The 17,701-nt window shown below is 41.8% G+C and overlaps 1 protein-coding gene across 2 annotated transcripts in view; it reads left to right on the top strand.

Annotated features, from left to right (window-relative positions):
* Nucleotides 1-2,000: 2,000 nt before the first annotated feature.
* MGAM (maltase-glucoamylase) overlaps nt 2,001-17,701 on the top strand; it is a 69,237-nt gene continuing 53,536 nt past the window's right edge. The window contains exons 1-4 of one of the 2 annotated variants that reach the window (XM_039860600.1): nt 2,001-2,155; nt 10,935-11,061; nt 13,090-13,187; nt 17,336-17,456. In XM_039860600.1, coding sequence (XP_039716534.1) covers nt 10,935-11,061; nt 13,090-13,187; nt 17,336-17,456 — 346 coding nt within the window. In that variant the 5' untranslated portion in view covers nt 2,001-2,155. Of the gene's footprint in view, nt 2,156-10,934; nt 11,062-13,041; nt 13,188-17,335; nt 17,457-17,701 lie in introns of both variants that reach the window. The other variant, XM_039860599.1, reaches the window with a different exon arrangement.

Here is a 17,701-nt window from a genome sequence, read left to right as displayed (position 1 = left end):
TTATTCTGTGACCCCATGCCTTTTAGTTGAATTACGCTGTTTAATCTTTACAATTTGACTAGATAGATACCACTTTTATCTTCATTTCAGTTAAAGACACGTTAACTGAGGCTTGCTTGGCCAAGCTCCCCCAGCCGGTAAGCGGAGCTGGGCTTTGCCGTCAGGCGGAGCTGGGCTTTGCCGTCAGGCCTGCCGGACTTCACATCGAGACTTTTTGGTTGCCGCGCTCACGCAAACCTCACAAAATTCCTGGGTCCCAGCTTTGTCTGTAAAAACGAGGGGCTACATGTGGCGATCCTTAGGGGTAGCACAGAATGATCCAACCCACATGGGCTCTGATACTGAGTGGGCAAGCATTCGAGAGCCTTCCTGCTGCTCAGCCATTGTAAACATCAGTGAGGTAAAGTGGGCAAAGGGTCCAGGGCCCGACAGGCCTCCAGGCACATTAGTTTTCCTTTCCTTCCTCTTTTAGCTCTAAATTCTTTGATTTCAAGATGCCAGAGAAACACAGTAGGTCAGAATAGTTCCCAATACCTGGTGTGCAGGCTCTGCTGGTTCCTGAGACATTTCACTGGTGGTCAGTGATGAGAAAAATAAGGAAAGGAAGTGAACTTTTCAAAAAGATAAATTGATTCCGTTTTAATAGTCTGCGTCCACTATGAATGACAAGGACAATAGATGGTGACTCTTGTTTAGTTTTTCCAGGTGCTAGACATCAGTAATAAATTTAAGTCCCTTGGCCCTAGTTTTTCCGGAATTTTCACTGATCCATTAAAGCAAATACCTGGGAATAACAGTAGTTGAAAAGACTTTTCAAATTATCTGCAGTAAAGAACAGATTTTTTTTTTTCTTCTAGTTTCCAATATGATGCAGGCTAAGACTTTTATAGATCTAAAATAAAAGCAGGTTACTGGGAAAAATCAAAAATCAAATATATGTAAATACAAGGTTCATATTTAAGTTATTTAGGATCCGTATACATAGGATTTACCTGTCAAGTTGCACTCAAAGTTTCTAAACATTAAACCTCAATTTGGGTACTTATTTCCTTGGAGACTGGCAAGCACGGGTTCGTGATGGCGTTGATCACCTACCTGGACTGGCACAGAGGTGAGGATGCCCCCCTACTTGGGGAGAGGGTCTGACTAGCAGTAGAGCAGAGTTCTCATTCATGCACAGAACCAAAAGAACAAGCGAAGTTGTGAAGGAAAAATATCGTTACTAAAATCTACCTGAAATTTAGCATGTCGCTTGAGTATAAAGTTGGGCCACAAAGCACGGAAGCGTTAGCAGCCCCAAAGACTTTGATTCCAAGAGAGGTCACAGTGACTTTTATGTCATGCTTGGAAGATAATCTTGGGATACCATTTGTACTATTTTGAAATTGCAGTAGCTATTAGATCTGCTGCTAGATTTGCGAACTATATCATCGAAGAAGCATTACTATATTGCAATTTAAAAAAATATTCTAGTAACCGTAATTCAGGGGAATCGGTTTCCTTTGTAGCCTTATATTTTATCTCATGAAATTAAAAATATAATTCTGAGCATGTCCATAGGAAGACCTCCCCATCAGACCACACCAGGCTGCCAGACAGTCTCCACATGCAACAGAACTTCAAGACACCACTTCTGGAGGCAAGACAGGAAGACAACTATTTGGAAAACACTTTCGAAACCATTTCCTTCAAACACAAATCAGCAGAATGTGCTACTAAGTGTCAGCGGATCCCTAGGAGATTAGTAGCCGCAGGGAGGGAGCCCTGTTGAGATGGTTGGGGCCATTTATTTTCTGCTCTTTATCACCTGTCTAGCGTTGAGTCCGTCCTTGTTTTTTTTTACCAGGCACACTGAGTATTGTCACTGAGGAATAAAACAGTCAGTGCCCAGAGGGGCTTGAGGAGGTCAGAGCGGCCACAGCAGGGGCGCTCCCAGCTATTAAGGATGTTCTCCTCCGGGGAGAACTCGATTACTAATTAACTAGCAAATCTGATCCTGAGAAAGACAGTGGGGAAGGCATTTGCATTTGCAACTCATTAATGGGAACGTGGTAACCAGTTACCAGGGCCGAGGTTGCTTTCTGTGGACTGTGCTCTTCGCTTTTATTGCCGGTCATCCTTCAGAGCCCGCAGAGCTGCGGTGGGAGGTGATGAGGTATGTTTGTGAGCCGTGGGCTCACTATGGCTGGTGTGTGTGCGTGTGTGTGTGTGTGTGTGTGTGTGTGTGTGTGTGATCCCCTTTAGTCAACATGCCTTTGTTAATTCGTTAAACAGAGACAAAAATAAGTATCCACAAATCACAGAATTATACAAATGTACCCACATAAAACAAAATTCTTTCTTGTTTTGATGTGCGTGTGTGTGTGTTTCTCCGGACCAAGGCCGGATCTATAAACCCTACTGTAGTTAAAACCTGTATGTTTGTGTGTGTCTCTGTGTGTGGTATGATGGATGATTTAATATTCGGGGTGTGCTAGCTGGCAGAAATCCTTTCTGATTCTGGAGATGAAGTGTCGGAAATGAGGGAAAGGAGTTAGAATTTAGGGTTAGATTAGAGCATTTGGGGTCGTTCCTTCTAAACAGATGCAGAGTCGTGATTGAGGAGAGGTTATGAGAGAATCCATCATAGGCAGAAAATTGAGACGCCCGTTACTATTCCTGTGAGTTCTGTGCCTTTACTGATCAAATAAAGAATTACCAGAGCAAGTGTGACATGTGCACACGCTGGCGTGCAGAGTGCAGTGTGAGAGGTTTCACGTGGAGTCTGGAAGGAGGGCGTGAAGGGGAAGGGGCAGGGTCTGGTCTGGCAGTTGTGAGTGAAATAGAGAGCCAGTGCCTGGGGGGTGCAGGGGAAGGTGTGGATTGCTGTCCCTCGCTGGTAAGACTTAAAGGAAAAAAGCGTTGGGTCCTCACTAGTTGTTAGAGCCTGGCTGGACACACGTAGGCATTTCTGACTGGCCACTGAGGTGGGAAGAAAGGGTTACAATTAGGGAGAGAGGGAGGCCAAGATCAATGCCATGGGCCTTACTAGAATAGGCTGCCAGGGGGTTCCTGATATAGGGTCTGAACTCAAGATACCTCCTGTCTATTGCTTTGGTATCATGTGTCAGTGAGTGTCAGCGTGGTGGGCAGGGAGGAGAGGAAAGGGAGGGGGCCTTCGGTTTGTTGTGCTGAGTCGGGACACGTGTGGTCAGGGACTGAATGAAGGGGGAGGACGTTCTGTCCCATACCCCACTTTTAAGATAAGCTCATCATTGTTCCACTCACACACAAATGCCAATGGTTTTTTTTTTTTTAATTTGCATTCACTCACACATGAGTTTCGATGAACTAATAAAGTTACTTTACAAACTGTTCCATAAGCACAGGATATTAACGAGTATGTGGACTTGTGAGAAGAATGAATTTTTCATTTAAAATTGGTTCAGCAGGTAGCTGCTGAATGTGATGAGGAAGATAAGCCTTTGCACACCCTGGTCCCGGGGTCACAGAAGGTCACAGCTTCCTCGAGAGACGATTCTCTTTGTGGTTCAGATGGAGAAACTGAGGCCAGAGGGCTTAAGCAGTTTTTTTCCAAGGTCACACAGCTGAGCAAGATCAGAGCTGGCTTTTAGATCTCAGCACTTTGGATGTGACCAGACTTGCACAAAAAAAGGCCGTTAGCTACTTTTTTCCTTCCTATTCTCTAAGTAGCTGGGAGACAATGGACCAACCCAGTTGGGGTCCTCTTTGCAGATTTTTCTAGATCTCTAACACTAACCCTCTCTTTTCCACTAAATCTCTTCTTGCCTCGTGTTATCAAAGGATTTTTAATAGAAAGGTTTAGCTTGCCATACGCGAATCAGACACTGGCTGTCATTCAGAAAAGGCAAGACGAGTTGATTATCCAGTTTTTCCAAATGAATCTAGACGGCCGTTTAAAGAATTTGAGCTCCCATCTGGTTTATCTCTCTATTTTGCCAAAATAGATCAGTACCAGGAAAATGAATCTTGGCAATTATTTTATAACTTTTTCATTCAAGAGGAAGAAAAATCACTGTTGGAGTCTGCACAATTTATATATAGTAAGAATTTATACCTTTTCGGTGAGATTTTTCCCTGACCAGCCTAATTAAAAACTGCAACCTTCCTCCTCCTCTCTCCCACTTTATTTATCTTCATAGCACTCATCAAAGTCTAACCTATTATATATTTGTTTATTGTCTCTTTTTTCTACCTACAAGAAAAAAAGTCCCATGAGGGCAAGAATTTTTATGTTTTCTTTGTAGTATAACCAGTTTCTGGAAGAATGCTTGGCTCATTGTAGGAGCCTAATAAATAATTGATGAGTGAATAAATAAACTGCAATCAGATCTCCTAGTCCTACAAAGACATAGCTTTGATAACTCGATTAATAAACATGGAAATGTATTGCATCAGCGGCTCGTTCTCCTTGGTCTTATGTGGACCATAAGCTGAAAGCGAATTGACTACTGTGGATGCTTACAAACCTACTTTTAAATCCCTCAGGTGCGATGGAGATTGAAATATTGCAGGAGTTTTGTTTTCTTTCTGTAAACCTTGTAACTCCGTTGCTGTCTTCGAAAGGACACAGCCATCTCCCGTATATCCTACCTCCTCTTAATTGGAACTTCAGTGATTCATGAATATATAAGTTTTCTGCATTTGTATCCCATCGTAGAAGCTGGCTTTGGAGTCAGATTGCCTGGTCTGAAGCCTGGCTCTGAGATCTGGACCTAGTCAATCAACCTCTCACAGGCTCAGTTCATTTATTTGTAAACTGGGAGTAAGAGCAGTTCCTACCTGTAAGGTGGTTGTGTGGGCTAAATGAAATAATGCATGTAATTGCTCAGCTTAGTACCATGCACCTTATAAGTACCTGATTAATGACCCAGACATATTATGTTAAAACCCATCTCACAAAAAGCCTAAACTGGTGTACCATATGGGGCATTATGGCACAGAACATAGAATAACGGTTAGAAGTTCTGTCTGTGGAGTCCAAGGGCAGGTGTTCAGATTATGGCTTTGCTCCTTATCAGCCACGTGACATCAGACACGTTACTTGACCTTGCTGAAGATTCATTTCCTTATCTGAAAGCGAGGCTATAACGTAACTAGGGGTTGTTTTGAGGGTTAGGTGCAGCTGATTGCATAACCTCTTAGCACAATCACTCAATCATCATTGGCTATTTTTATCCTGATCATTAAAATTGCATAATTTGTGTTTGTCACATGAAACAGAAAATTCAAAGATTGATGACAGACTGCCAAGTAGCAGTTTTTTAAAACATTTAAAAAAAAAAAACAGTTAAAGCTGTTTAAATTACTTCCTCTTCTGTTTGCCTTTCGCCACTTTCCTTGATCTTGATTTTTCCTAAATTGCATTCCTAATTGAGGTTGTAGCTTTCCCTGTAATTCCAGAAGGAAAGTCAATCAGAAGATGCTGATGAGGGCTTTTTGTTTTTTTTCCTTAAGGCTTAAGGAAAGGTTTCTCTTCCATAGCAAGAAAATGATTATTATTGTTCTATAGAGCAGGTAATCATATTTATATATCTGATGCAAAAGGACTTTCCATAATAGCCAGATACTTTTTAAATGCAAATGATATAGTATTCAAAATTACCCATGTGTATTAGTTATCTATTGCTGCATAACAAATTACCCCCAAATTTAACAGCTTGAAACAGATACTTATTATTATCTCACAGTTCTATGGGTTATGGATATGAGAGCAACTTAGCTAGGTGATTCTGGCTCACGGTCTCTTAGGAGGTTGCAGCCACAATGTTGCCTGGGCTGCAGTGAAGACTTGACTGGTGCTGGCAGATGTGTCTCTGAGATGCCTCACTCACGTGGCTGTTGGCCAAAGGCTTCAGTTTCCTGGCTGTTTCTGTAGGCCTGCTTGAGTGTCATTATAACATGGCAGCTGGCTTCTCCAAGAAACGATCCAAGAAAAGGAGCAAAGAAGTGGTATTAGAGAAGGAGGAAGGAAGAAGCTGGAAGGCCTTTTATAACCTCGTCTTGAGAGTCACACGCATCCCCCCTGCCATCTTCTGTTTGTTAGAAGTGAGTCATTAAGTCCCGCCCACTCTCCAGGAGTGAGAAATGGGGGGGCTTGGTTCCACCTCTTGGAGGCAGGAGTATCAAACGATTTGCGGAAGTTGTATTTTTAAACCACCGTATCATGATTTTGGATAATATTGAGTTTTATTTTATTGCACATGTTACTCAGTCCCCTCTCTATGGATATTCACATTATTCTTAATCTTTTGCTGTTACATGTGTTACGTGTCATGCTACCAGGAAAAACCTTCATCTGTACATACATCACTTCCCACATGTGCAAATATATTTATGGGCTAGAATTCTGTAAATTACGGATGTAAGTAACGTTAATAGTTTTTGCCAAATCTTCACTGAGCATATGGTGTTTACTGTCTGACTAGCAATGTGTGGATGGCTTTTTCTTCAAAGTATTTAACACAATGTGTTAATAAACATTTGAAAAAATTCTAGATATACAACCTCCTATCTCGCAAGCATTAGCAACCACAAAAGAGAAGAAGACACGGTCACTTGTGTAGGTTCCCTGATGATGCCTCTCCTTGCCGATGGCCATGAGATGACTCTTTACCTCATCAGTTAATTTCATTATATCAGGCATGGAAGATGATTGATTATTGATCTTTATGGAATTTTACATGCAAGATTAGTATTGAGATATAACGTCTTTAAGAATATAAGATATTGGGGACAAAGCGGATAAGGATTAGAATTGAGTCATTTAGTTTAGAAAAAACAAAGCCATCTTTGTTGTGGAGAAAGGTACAGCCCCATTTCCTTTTGCATAGTAGGAGGGCATTCATTACATTGCCAAGCAGCAGTTTCTCACGCAGCGTAGGAGAAACAAATCCTCTTGTCATTCAAGTCTTAGGCAAAGGATGAAGGAAGGCTGCAGAGAGTGTGCAGGCGATGTGAAGACACACCGACTGGGTGGAGAATGAGGTTGCCAGGAAATATCGAACAATAAGTTTGAGCCGAGGACCTAAGATTCCCAAGGTAGGGAGTTTAGAATTAAGGCCGGAGGGAAGAAAGAAGAAGGGAGAGGATGTGCTTTTTGAGTAAAGATAACATGATTTACAAGGCAGCCTGGGAGAGCATTAGTGGATGGGTTGGTGGTGAAAACGGACCTTGAATGGGTAAGACGGCTGCTCGTGGTGGCTCCTGTTTCTTCCTAGCTTCCTGCACCTGTGTCTCAGGGAACACGTGTCATGTGACACATGGAGGCGTAAAGCACTTAGCATAGCAGAGGTTGGATCGGAACAGGTTCGCAAGGACAGCAGTCGGGGGTGTGCATCTGCCCCTTGGGTGCAGTGGGGTTGACGTGTCTGTTAGGAACAGGCTGTTTCTTACCCAGAGCCCGCTATCTCCTCTGTAGTAAGTAATAGCATAGTGATATATAATGCTTTATTGTTAGACGTGTTTTAATTTGGTTCTCACAATAAGAAGACAATAGGTATTAGCAACAACAGATATTATTAGTTCATTTTTCACAGATAAGAAAAATGAAACTCTAGTGTATTAGGGAAATTCTTTTGGCTCTTGCAACAAGATAGGAGAGGGCTAAGGATCAAGCCCAAGTCTTCTCATGCGATATTTAGCATGCTCTGTGTTCCGGGAAGAGAACTTGAGAATATGACAAAGAAGGAACATAGTAATGACATGTTTAGCATAGGTATGTTTTGTGGAATGGAGGAGGAGAGAAGCAAGCAATTTGTGTGATTCACTTAAAAATGACATATTAAAAGCTGGTTTGCATTCTGTAGATCTAGTTCAACCCTTAATTTGTAAAGAAGGAAACTGAGAACCAGAAAGCTTAAGTCAATTTCCCAAGGTCATCTGGCTGGTTACTTTCAGAATAAAATTCAGGTCTTCTGATTCTCTTTCTATCATACATCACTTTTATTGTGTAGAAGAAAATAACAGTATTGGACTTTAAGCTCACTTGAGGCAGATACCATCATTTAATCCTCTCAAATACTTTCATGGTGTACTATAATTAGGAAGTATGCAGGTATTTTGTAAATATTTAATCATGGTGTAAAATATTATCGGTCAATAAGTCTTAATTAGGCAGATGCTGCTAGTAGGTCCTTAGGAAGGAAATAAAGAGGAAGAAACAGACATAATTCTTATACCCCAGCAGCTCACAATTTGAGGGAGTAGAGGGGTGTTGTAAATCTAATCAAGTAGACACTTCTTTGGAGAATAAGCCTTAGGAAACTTTATTCTTGATCACAAATGAGCTGGGGGTGGAGAGGGTGCATTGATATACCGGAAGTGTGGGGAGGGGTGCTTTGACAGGGTTGAGAACTGTCGCTAATGGATGCTTTGCATTATGTCTGACTCTAGAGACTATTAACGTACAATCTCCTATAACATAGGATACATGAAACCAGTTAGGTCAGTGAAACCCCTTTTAGAAATAGTTTCATCACACCACCCAACTTGACAGTGGATTTGTGAACTTCTGAAGAAGATCTTATATGGCACTAAGAGAAATGGCTGCTTGCATTCCAATCTACACACTGATTGTGACGTGCTGTTTGCTTCTCTTCCTGCTGAGTAGCACATTTCTGCATTACGGAATGAGCGCAGTGAGAAACGAGTCCCAATGACTCATCCTGAGCTTTGGATGGAGCATCCCAACCACATGAGCTTCATGTGTACTAAGCCCCACAGTGGGAATTGCGAGATGCTCCGTCAGGATCGATGGAGGGAGAACGCCACCCACATGGAAAGTTCTGTGGTAGGAGGTCGACATATCCAGGAGGAGGATCTTTAATTCCAAGGCAGCTCATAGTGGTCAGTCGATATATTTCAAGTCCTTCATAGTCAGGATGGCGACACCTTAAGTCAAATCTGACAGAGCAGGTAAGGGTAGAAACAACTTGTTGAGAGAACACGAGCAGGTTAGAAGAAGGTGACAGGAAGAGGTTTAGGCAAGTTGCTGAAGACTGAGGTCACAGTAGTCTCCAGAGTATTTCATTCCTAAAGTGCCCACCAAAATAGTTATGGCCAGGATAGATGTAGTGGCCGAACAAAACCACGTTCACCTAGTTGGACAGTTTTGGCTCTAGTCCCTAATGCTGTATAAACTTTGAGCAAGGCATGTCAGCTAGTGTATCTAACTTGACTTTTCTATAAAATGAAAAGGCTAGACTAATCATTGGTTCCACTTTTATTTTTAACTCTGTGGACACCATGTCTTAATATTTGTGCCTAATAAAACATGTTTATTCCAACTTGTAAAGCTATAGAGGGTCACTGTTTCTGAAACATGGTTGCATATCAGAATCATCTGTGGAGCTTTAACAAAACCCCAGATATCCAGACTTTAACCCTAGAGATTCTGATTAAGTAGGTTGGGGCGGGGTGGGAGGAGGGTAGATGCTGAATATCTGATATTAACTTCTCGACGAAGTTGTCTAATCCATGGCTAGGATTCGTAACAAGTCTAACAAAGGTACATGTGTGATTTCTGTATGTTTTTGAAAGTGGATTCCTCAAGGAATCCGAAAGTAGCCACTGGTCAAGATGATACACAAGGTCCCTTCAATTCTAGAATTCTAGGTTAAATTTCACTGGCGTTCATTTAAGTTATGGTTTCTAAGTCCTCCCCCACTAAAAAGAACATCTTCAAAGATGTTCGGTTTGGAAATAGACCAGGTAAGCCTAGGTTACCGTATTAAAGCAGAAAGTGGGAACTACCAGAGGCTACCGGAGACCCACTTGAAGAGTTTCCCACTGGCTAACGATGAGACAACACTAGCATTGATGATGATGATGATGATGATGATGGTGGTGATGATGATGATAACCACATCAAAGGATTAATAATAATATCAAAGGATTAATACAGATAACCTGTGTTTAAATCTATGAGTTTGCAAAGATCTTGGACAAAAAAATCTCACTGGTTCCCTTTGGAGGATGCTAAGGAACAACTCCTTGTTTTGAAAACCGTTCAGTAAAGAGTCAAACATTTACCCTGCTTTTCCTGTATGAGCTGTGCCTTTGTGAAACAAATATTAGATGAGGGGATTTTCTCTCTATAGGAATATTTCATCCAGTAAATAAAGAATTGTAGAATTATAGCATCACCACGTCACAATTCCTAATGAAATAATGGACCTAAGAAATGCTCACCAATAGCCGCCAACATGAAAAAGAGGAGAATCTGTTGGATTTTACGTGTTTCCTACTGGAAGACACTATGCTTTCTATGCACCATTCTTGCTAAAAGAATAAAACTGTATCTTGTAAAAACTCTAGATCTAATAATTTATGGGAAATACAAGGGTAGAGAAACAACGTTAGCATGCACGGGGATGCAATCGATAAAATACAAAATCTGAGGAAATCTATAGACCAAACCTTATTGATTTAAAAAGATTTAGACACAAGCCAATTATAATAAATTTTATTTGCATCCTTAGGGGAATAGAACAAACAAACCCTAAAACTTTGTCAGACGATGGAAATTTCAACAATGACTTGATATTTGATGAGTAAGGAATCGTACTTTAGGTGTGATGATATGATTTTGCTTGTCTTTTGTGAAAGTTCTTATTTTTAAACAAAATATTCTTCAACATTTAAAGATTAAAAGATATGAAATCTGAGATTTGCTGCAAAATAATGCAAGGTTAGGAAGAGAGGTGAGTAGGAATAAAGATAAGATGAAACTGGCCATGCGTTGATAAGTTTTTACTCTAGATGATGGGTACCTGGAGTTTGTTATGTTATTTATTCCACTTAGCTATACGTTTGAGCTTTTCCATTAAAAACACTTACTAGCTATATATTAAATAAACATAGAAAACTTAAAATTGTTTTCAAACCTAAGTTATTCTTTTCTCTTTTTACAGATGGCAAGAAAGAAGTTGAAAGATTTTACTTCTTTGGAGCTTATGCTCAGTGTTCTTCTGCTTCTCGTGTTTCTCATCACTATTCCGCTCCTTGTGCTTTCAGCCAGAGATTCTTCGGAGTCACAAGGTAACAAGGACTCTGGTGTGCTCCCTCCATACATTGCTCAGTTACTCTTATCAGAGCAAAAACCTCATGAATGGCAGGGAAGTGACGCTTCACGTTCTATGCTGTGAGTGTGCACGTGTGTGTGCGTGCATGTAGGTTACATGTGTGTTGGGAGCACCTAACTAAAACCAGCAGCTCAGCAGACGTTCACTGGGGGCTTAAGTTTTTGACATTTTCATTTCCCAGCTACCCAGCGCAGGATTCCGCAGCTGACACAAAACGTATTTGCTGAATTTTATGGGCTATTTTGTTTCATTAACAATAATAATGAACACTACCCTTTTATGAATGGCGGTCAAATAAGCTTATGATCGATTAAAGTATTTTAGGCCAAAGTTTGGTTCTTTAAAAATGTAACAACTACCAGAGTTATTTTATTACAAGTTTGCTGAACTGTTTTATTCTAAAAGAGGGGCCGGGTTGTGCTGAGTTATTGTCCCAGACGATGGGTCCGTCTGCGCGGGACGAATCCTTTACCCTCCTGCCCTCATTCCCAGGTCTAGGAGTTTTTACGGTTGTGGGACGTTAAATAACCTCAAAGTGGGTTCAACTCATGAAATTCTATGTTTCCGAAGATAGAACTAAAATCCTTGTGCAGAAACTGGCACAAATATGTAGATCTTTTAATCCACTGCTTTTGAAGTGGAAACCCTAACGAAAAGAAAACTGATTAAAAGCCCGAAGTCTTAGTGTCGTTACTGATTTATCGCAGAGTGCCTTGAAGAAATCTTACTTCCTTATATTAGACTGTACTAAATGGGTCTCTTTAATTTTACTGATTTTTAAATTTGAATCCAAGCCCTTGGGTGGATTCTAGCTGCCAGTGTCTAGATTGGCGGTATTAAGCTAAAAATGAAAAAGCCTTTCAAAAAGAGAAGCAAAAAGCATTTATTTGATATCGATAATAGTTATTCTGGAATCATTGATTCAGGCAGATGCCCCGTATTGTTCAGATTATGAACAATAGGCAATGGGCATTTATGAGACATAGTGATGTTAATTTTAAACACTGTTTTTAATTTTCAGTCCAGTAGTCGTGAAGTAGTCATAGCAACTGCTTTCTTACTATTATCGTAGACATTTTTTTTGTGCGTGGTGGCGGTGTGGAAGCCTATTTCTTTAGGCACAGGCTAAAGGTTATTTTGTCTCGTTTTAACATCCCAAATATTTGAGGCATAAGGGATGCTAGTCAGCCACCCCCCACCCCCCAACCCCCGGCATGGCAGCCCCAGCTTCATTTTAAAGTGGCTCCATTTATTATTATTAGTTTTGAGAGCAGGCTCCCTTTACATTTCTTTTTTGGGGGAGTATGAAGCTTTACATAAGAATGTCATTACTCAGAAGTGTTCCCGGTTGAGGGACAATCTGTTGCCTGAGCAAGCAGGACTGAGGTTGCTGTGATCAGAGAGGAAACTTTAAGACAACAACATGCACCGCACGTGTTCTATGTGCAAACCTATTGTGAGCCAGCTGCGGGGGGCAGAAGTGAAGGACCACAGCAGAGTCTGTGGACTTTGCTGTAAAGGACAGACACTTAACCCTTTAGCCTTTGTGGGCCATACAATCTCTGTCCTAACTATTTAATTCTGCCATTGTAGCACAAAAGCTGTTTTAGACAATACATTAAAAACAAACAAACAAACAAAAAATAACAGGGCGTGGTTGCGTTCCAGCAATACTTTACTTAAAAACCAGGCTGTGACCTGATTTGGCCCACGGGCCATACTTTAGAGAAGGTAAACTTGCAGAGGTAAATCCAGTCAGCAGGAAAAAAGTGAGGTTCGTGAAGTGAGTGCATACATTTCAAGGGCATCAGAGTGAAGCCCAGTCAGCAGTGGAGTCTATATAGTCAGAGGTATTGAGACTATGGAGATATTGAATGCCCCATGATGTTAAATCTGTCTGATAGTCATTTTATGTTTGCTTTTTGGATCATCCCAGGTCCTGGGACAACAGCTACACCGGGTCCTGGGACAACAGCTACACCAGGTCCTGGGACAACAAGTACCACTCCCGATTCTGCCACATGCCCTGTGGTAAATGAATTGGAGAGGATAAACTGCATCCCTGACCAGTCACCCACAAAGGTTTGAATTATGGTTCTTGTTTTCATTTAAGAGTTTATGCTGTTGCATAGATTGTTTGTTTGTTTGTAACTCCCAGAGGGTTTTTTGTATTGCAGCTATTGGTGGCTTAGGCAAATTAATTCTGTACCCAAGCTCGTATGACAGTATGGCTTTGAAAGACTATTTTGGGTTGACAGATTCAGCAATTAAAAGCGCAGACTGCTCAGTTAAATTTGAATTTCAGATAAACAGTGAATAAGTTTTTAGTGTAAGTATGTCCCACGCAAGATGTGGGATTTAAACAAAAACAGATTTGTCTTTTATCTGGCAACACTATTAGTTACTAGTTTTCTCTGACTCTGTTATTACCTCCGTTTCTTGCCCTCTCTGTCTCTCTCCTTTCACGATTCTAAAAAGTTATCTAGGATCTATAATAAAAAAGTCATACACACACATAAAACATCATTTAAAATCAGGACAAGATTTCAAGAGCCATGCTTTAAATGAAGAAGGTAATAAATACCAGATTAAAGATAATGCAGGCATCTGGGTATTTCCTTTAGGGCGGCTGAATATTATGATTATAAAATACATTGCACCAACCATATCGGTCACTTCGCACATTGAGAATGAATGAAAACAAAATGCAGCCTTCTGAGTATAGTGCACGGACGTGACGTGGCAGATTTGGATCTGACACAGGGGATGCTCGGGCATGTGGCACTCTCACATTTTTCTCTGTAGCCATCCTATTGCTAGTAGGCTGGAATAACCTGGGATGTGCTTGAGAGTTGCTGTTTTGGTTTGTCTGTAGGTCCTAATGCCAAAAGACATTTTTTTTTTCTTTTCTATTTTTTCCTCTCACACTTCTAGAGGCTAGAAGTCCAAAATCAAGATGTTGGCCAGGCTGGTTCCTTTTGAGGGGTCTGAGGAAAAATCTGTTTCATGTCTCTCTCCCAGCTTCTGGTAACGACTATCAATCCTTGTCATTTTTTGGCTTTTAGCTGCATCACTCCAATCTCTGCTTCCATCTTCACATGGTATTCCTCTTGTGTTGTGTGTGTGTGTGTGTGTGTGTGTGTGTGTGTGTGTGTGTCCAAATTTCCCATGTTTATAAGGACCCTGGTCATATTGCATTTAGGGCCCACCCTACCCCAGTATGATCTCCTCTCAACTAATTATATCTGCAACAATCCTGTTTCCAAATGAGATCACATTCTGAGCTACTAAGGATTAGGACTTCAACATATCTTTCCTGGGAACACGATTCAGCCCACAACGTGGACAAAGTCCAGAGATGGGAACAGTGGAAAGTAGAAATTGTTACAACTCGAGCCTTTGGTATTGACCGAAATGGCACAGACGCTGCTGAGTCAGAGAGAACTAAGGCAGTGGAGAGAGATGAGCTATAGGATGAGATGGCCTGGTGGGGGAGCTGGAAGTTGAGGCCAAAAAGGGAGCCAGAGCCACAGAAGTAGCTTGCAGTGGAGAAAATGTCTATGAATTGCAGATCGGAGTGGAGAGATGGGCTAAAACTAGTCAGGAGGTCCACAGGTTGTGTTGAAGGCAAGAGAGAGATCCAGTCTGATTAGGGATCCCCAGGACAGGACAAAGCAGTGCCCAGTCCAGCTGTTAGGGCACGGAAGGGTAGCAGCCTGGACAGCAAGCCTGCTAAGGTAGGAAGTAATACCAGTTAGACCAATTTAGTTTCCCAGGACTATTGTAGTGTTCACTCCCCTTCATCTGGTCTCTTGCCCTGGCTGAAATGAACATGACCTTCTCTTGGATTAGTGAAGAGACTCACCTGCTTAGGGTAGGAAGAAAAGGCTGAACAGAAAAGGTGGCTTTAGATTTTGGGAGACCTCAGAAGCCAGGTAAAGGAGGTTGGTTTTTGACACAGCAGCTAGGAGCGGCCATTTAAAGCTGAATGGAATCACGTAATAGGGGACAAAGAAAAGAGAGAATAGAAGACTTAGGAATAGGGGGGATGTAGATGGGGTAGAGGGGGTCCGATATACGGTGACAAAAGAGAATTTAAGTCTGGGAGGTGAACACACAATGCAATATACAGATGACATATTATTGAACTGTACACTTGAAACCTGTATAATTTTATTAATCAATGTCACCCCAATAAACTTAATAAAAATATTTATGGATTTTAAAAAAAAGACTTAGAAATAAAGGAAAAAGAAGATATAAGGGAAAAAATAAACGCACGTCAGTATGGGGCCAAATGCCACAAAGTTTAGTATTCTGGATGATAGGTTCGATTAAACTAAATACTTTTCTTGTTATAGATTTTAGTAGAGAAGATAAGCTAAGTAAGCAATTAGCTAGGATATAAAGCAAACATGCCTAAGATATAAAAGAAACACTATGGAGATCACAAAATAGAAGAGATTATTATCAAGGAGAAGGTGACAGCTTAGGAATAAAGATAAGTAGGATTTTGACAGAGATGGAAGAATAGAAAGTGATTTTTAGGCAGAAGCAGCAATGTCGGCTAAACGACAGAAGAGGACATCGCGGGGCATGTGCGTGGCGTGCGTGCGTGGCGTCGTGCGTGGCGTGCGTGCGTGGCGTACTGCACGGTCTCGCGTGATTACAGGGAGGATCAAGACCAAGGCTAGCGTGGATCCGAGCTCTATGGTAGGAGTGGGAAGCTGTGGGCTACGCAGGACGTGGGGCACACCAGGTTTGCAGGGAGCTGGTCCACACCCATTTTCTGCCTGATCATAGCGTGCTCAGAAAGTAGTAGCTCAGAAGCCCACCCAGAGGACTGATGGGTCCCCTGTCTGTCACTCTAGTGCACCACGGCGCCCTGCTGCTGGCTACTGTAAACTCGGATGTCATTCCCGCCTCAGTAATGTGTCTTTGGTGTTTCATCACAAGACCTTTTGATAAATCCTAAGGTCTGCTGGGCTCATTGCCTCCTCGCCTAATCTGCTTTCCGTCCCAACTACCAGATTCAGTTAGTGGTCCCATTGTGCCTCTGGTCTCTGAAGCAGAAACAGCAGAAATTTTGCCCAGTTCTCTCCCCTTCAGTCCCTTTGGCCAGTATTTCGTGTATTTTAAAACATTTTCCTTAACGATGTTTTCCAGAGCAGGCACGTTTCCCAGTCTCACTGCTGTCTCCCTAGGCCATCAACACCTCATGCCTGGCTCACTCCAGCCTCCTAAACCCTCTTCTGAATTCCATTTCCCCCGTTTTTCTTTCAATGTGTGCGTGACTGAAACTGCTCTCTTGAATTTCTTACTTTGAATATAGTTCTACTTAACTCGAGTACCTACTGCATCCATTACTGTATGGGTCAAGTTCAAAGACTTCATTCTGTTGTCTAAGACAGGTGCACTGAGGAGGGAGCATTAGCCATCGCCTACCCCTGGGGGAATGGGGACAGGCTGCATTCCAGTCCACACTGGGCCTCGCTCATTTGGCCCCGCCAGCCACGCTGTCTGTCTCTTTGAACCCTGTGCTGCCGCATCCTGCTCTGTTCTCTATCTCCCAGCGTCCCTTTGCAACCCTTACGCTTCCTAATACCTACCCTGAGCAAGACAAGCATTTCTATGTGGCTCTTTAAAATGGCATGTGAGTGACTCCATTTTTTTTTTCACTTAACATTGTGCGATTTATCTGTGTCGATATGCATCTCTAGTTCATTTAGGCTCACTATAAAATGGTATAGCAACATCTTCCTTTCTTTGGTTATTAGAAATTTAGTTTTTTCTCATATCTTGCAATTCAGCAATACCATTTGACCATTCTTGTATGTATTTGTACACACATATTAGTATACGTGTGAATTCGAGTACACATCTTCAAGTTTACCAATAAAAATGAAGCTCCATTTGGAATTTGAGTTACTGGTGATATAACTATATTGTAGTTTAGAATATTTAAATAAATTTATGTTTTTTGTGACGACAGATATGGACTGTATTATGATTTCTATATTGTCATATAACAGTAACAAGGAAGGACATTGGCCATAAATCGGTTTTGTGTACAAGCTCTGCAGTGACCGGGACATAGCCCAATTTCTCTTATTTGTATCAGTTCTCTTATTTGTCAGATGTGTTTAACGGTACCACAACCTCAAGTTTTACTTATAAATGATAGTGTCCTACAAGTGAAAGGAGTTACTTTGGCTGATCTCTCATTTCAGGCCACGTGTGACCAGCGAGGCTGCTGCTGGAGACCCCAGGGAACCATGCGTGTGCCCTGGTGCTACTATTCTAAGAGTCATGGCTATCAAGTGGAGGGCGACCTTGCGAGCACAGGCACAGGTAGGCCAGACCGTGTGGCGGGACCTCCAGACCCTCCGTTGGCTGCAGGGGAGAGCCTTAGGGGCATGCGGAGTTGGCTCTGCACGGCCAGGGTACTGCAAGTAACAGAAGACGGCCACTGCTCTTAAGCAAAAACGAGAATCTGTGTTGGCATCAAGGGAGAGAAATCACTCTGTCTGGGGAGTTCAGAGACACCTTCGGTCCCTGGCTCAACCTTTACGTACCTTTGTAACGTTTGCAAACAT

This window comes from Pteropus medius, unplaced genomic scaffold, assembly GCF_902729225.1.
Source record: "Pteropus medius unplaced genomic scaffold, Ma_sr-lr_union100, whole genome shotgun sequence".
Lineage (NCBI taxonomy): Eukaryota > Metazoa > Chordata > Mammalia > Chiroptera > Pteropodidae > Pteropus > Pteropus medius.
The sequence above is the reverse complement of the archived record's forward strand: the minus strand, read 5'-3'. Positions and strand labels throughout refer to the sequence as shown.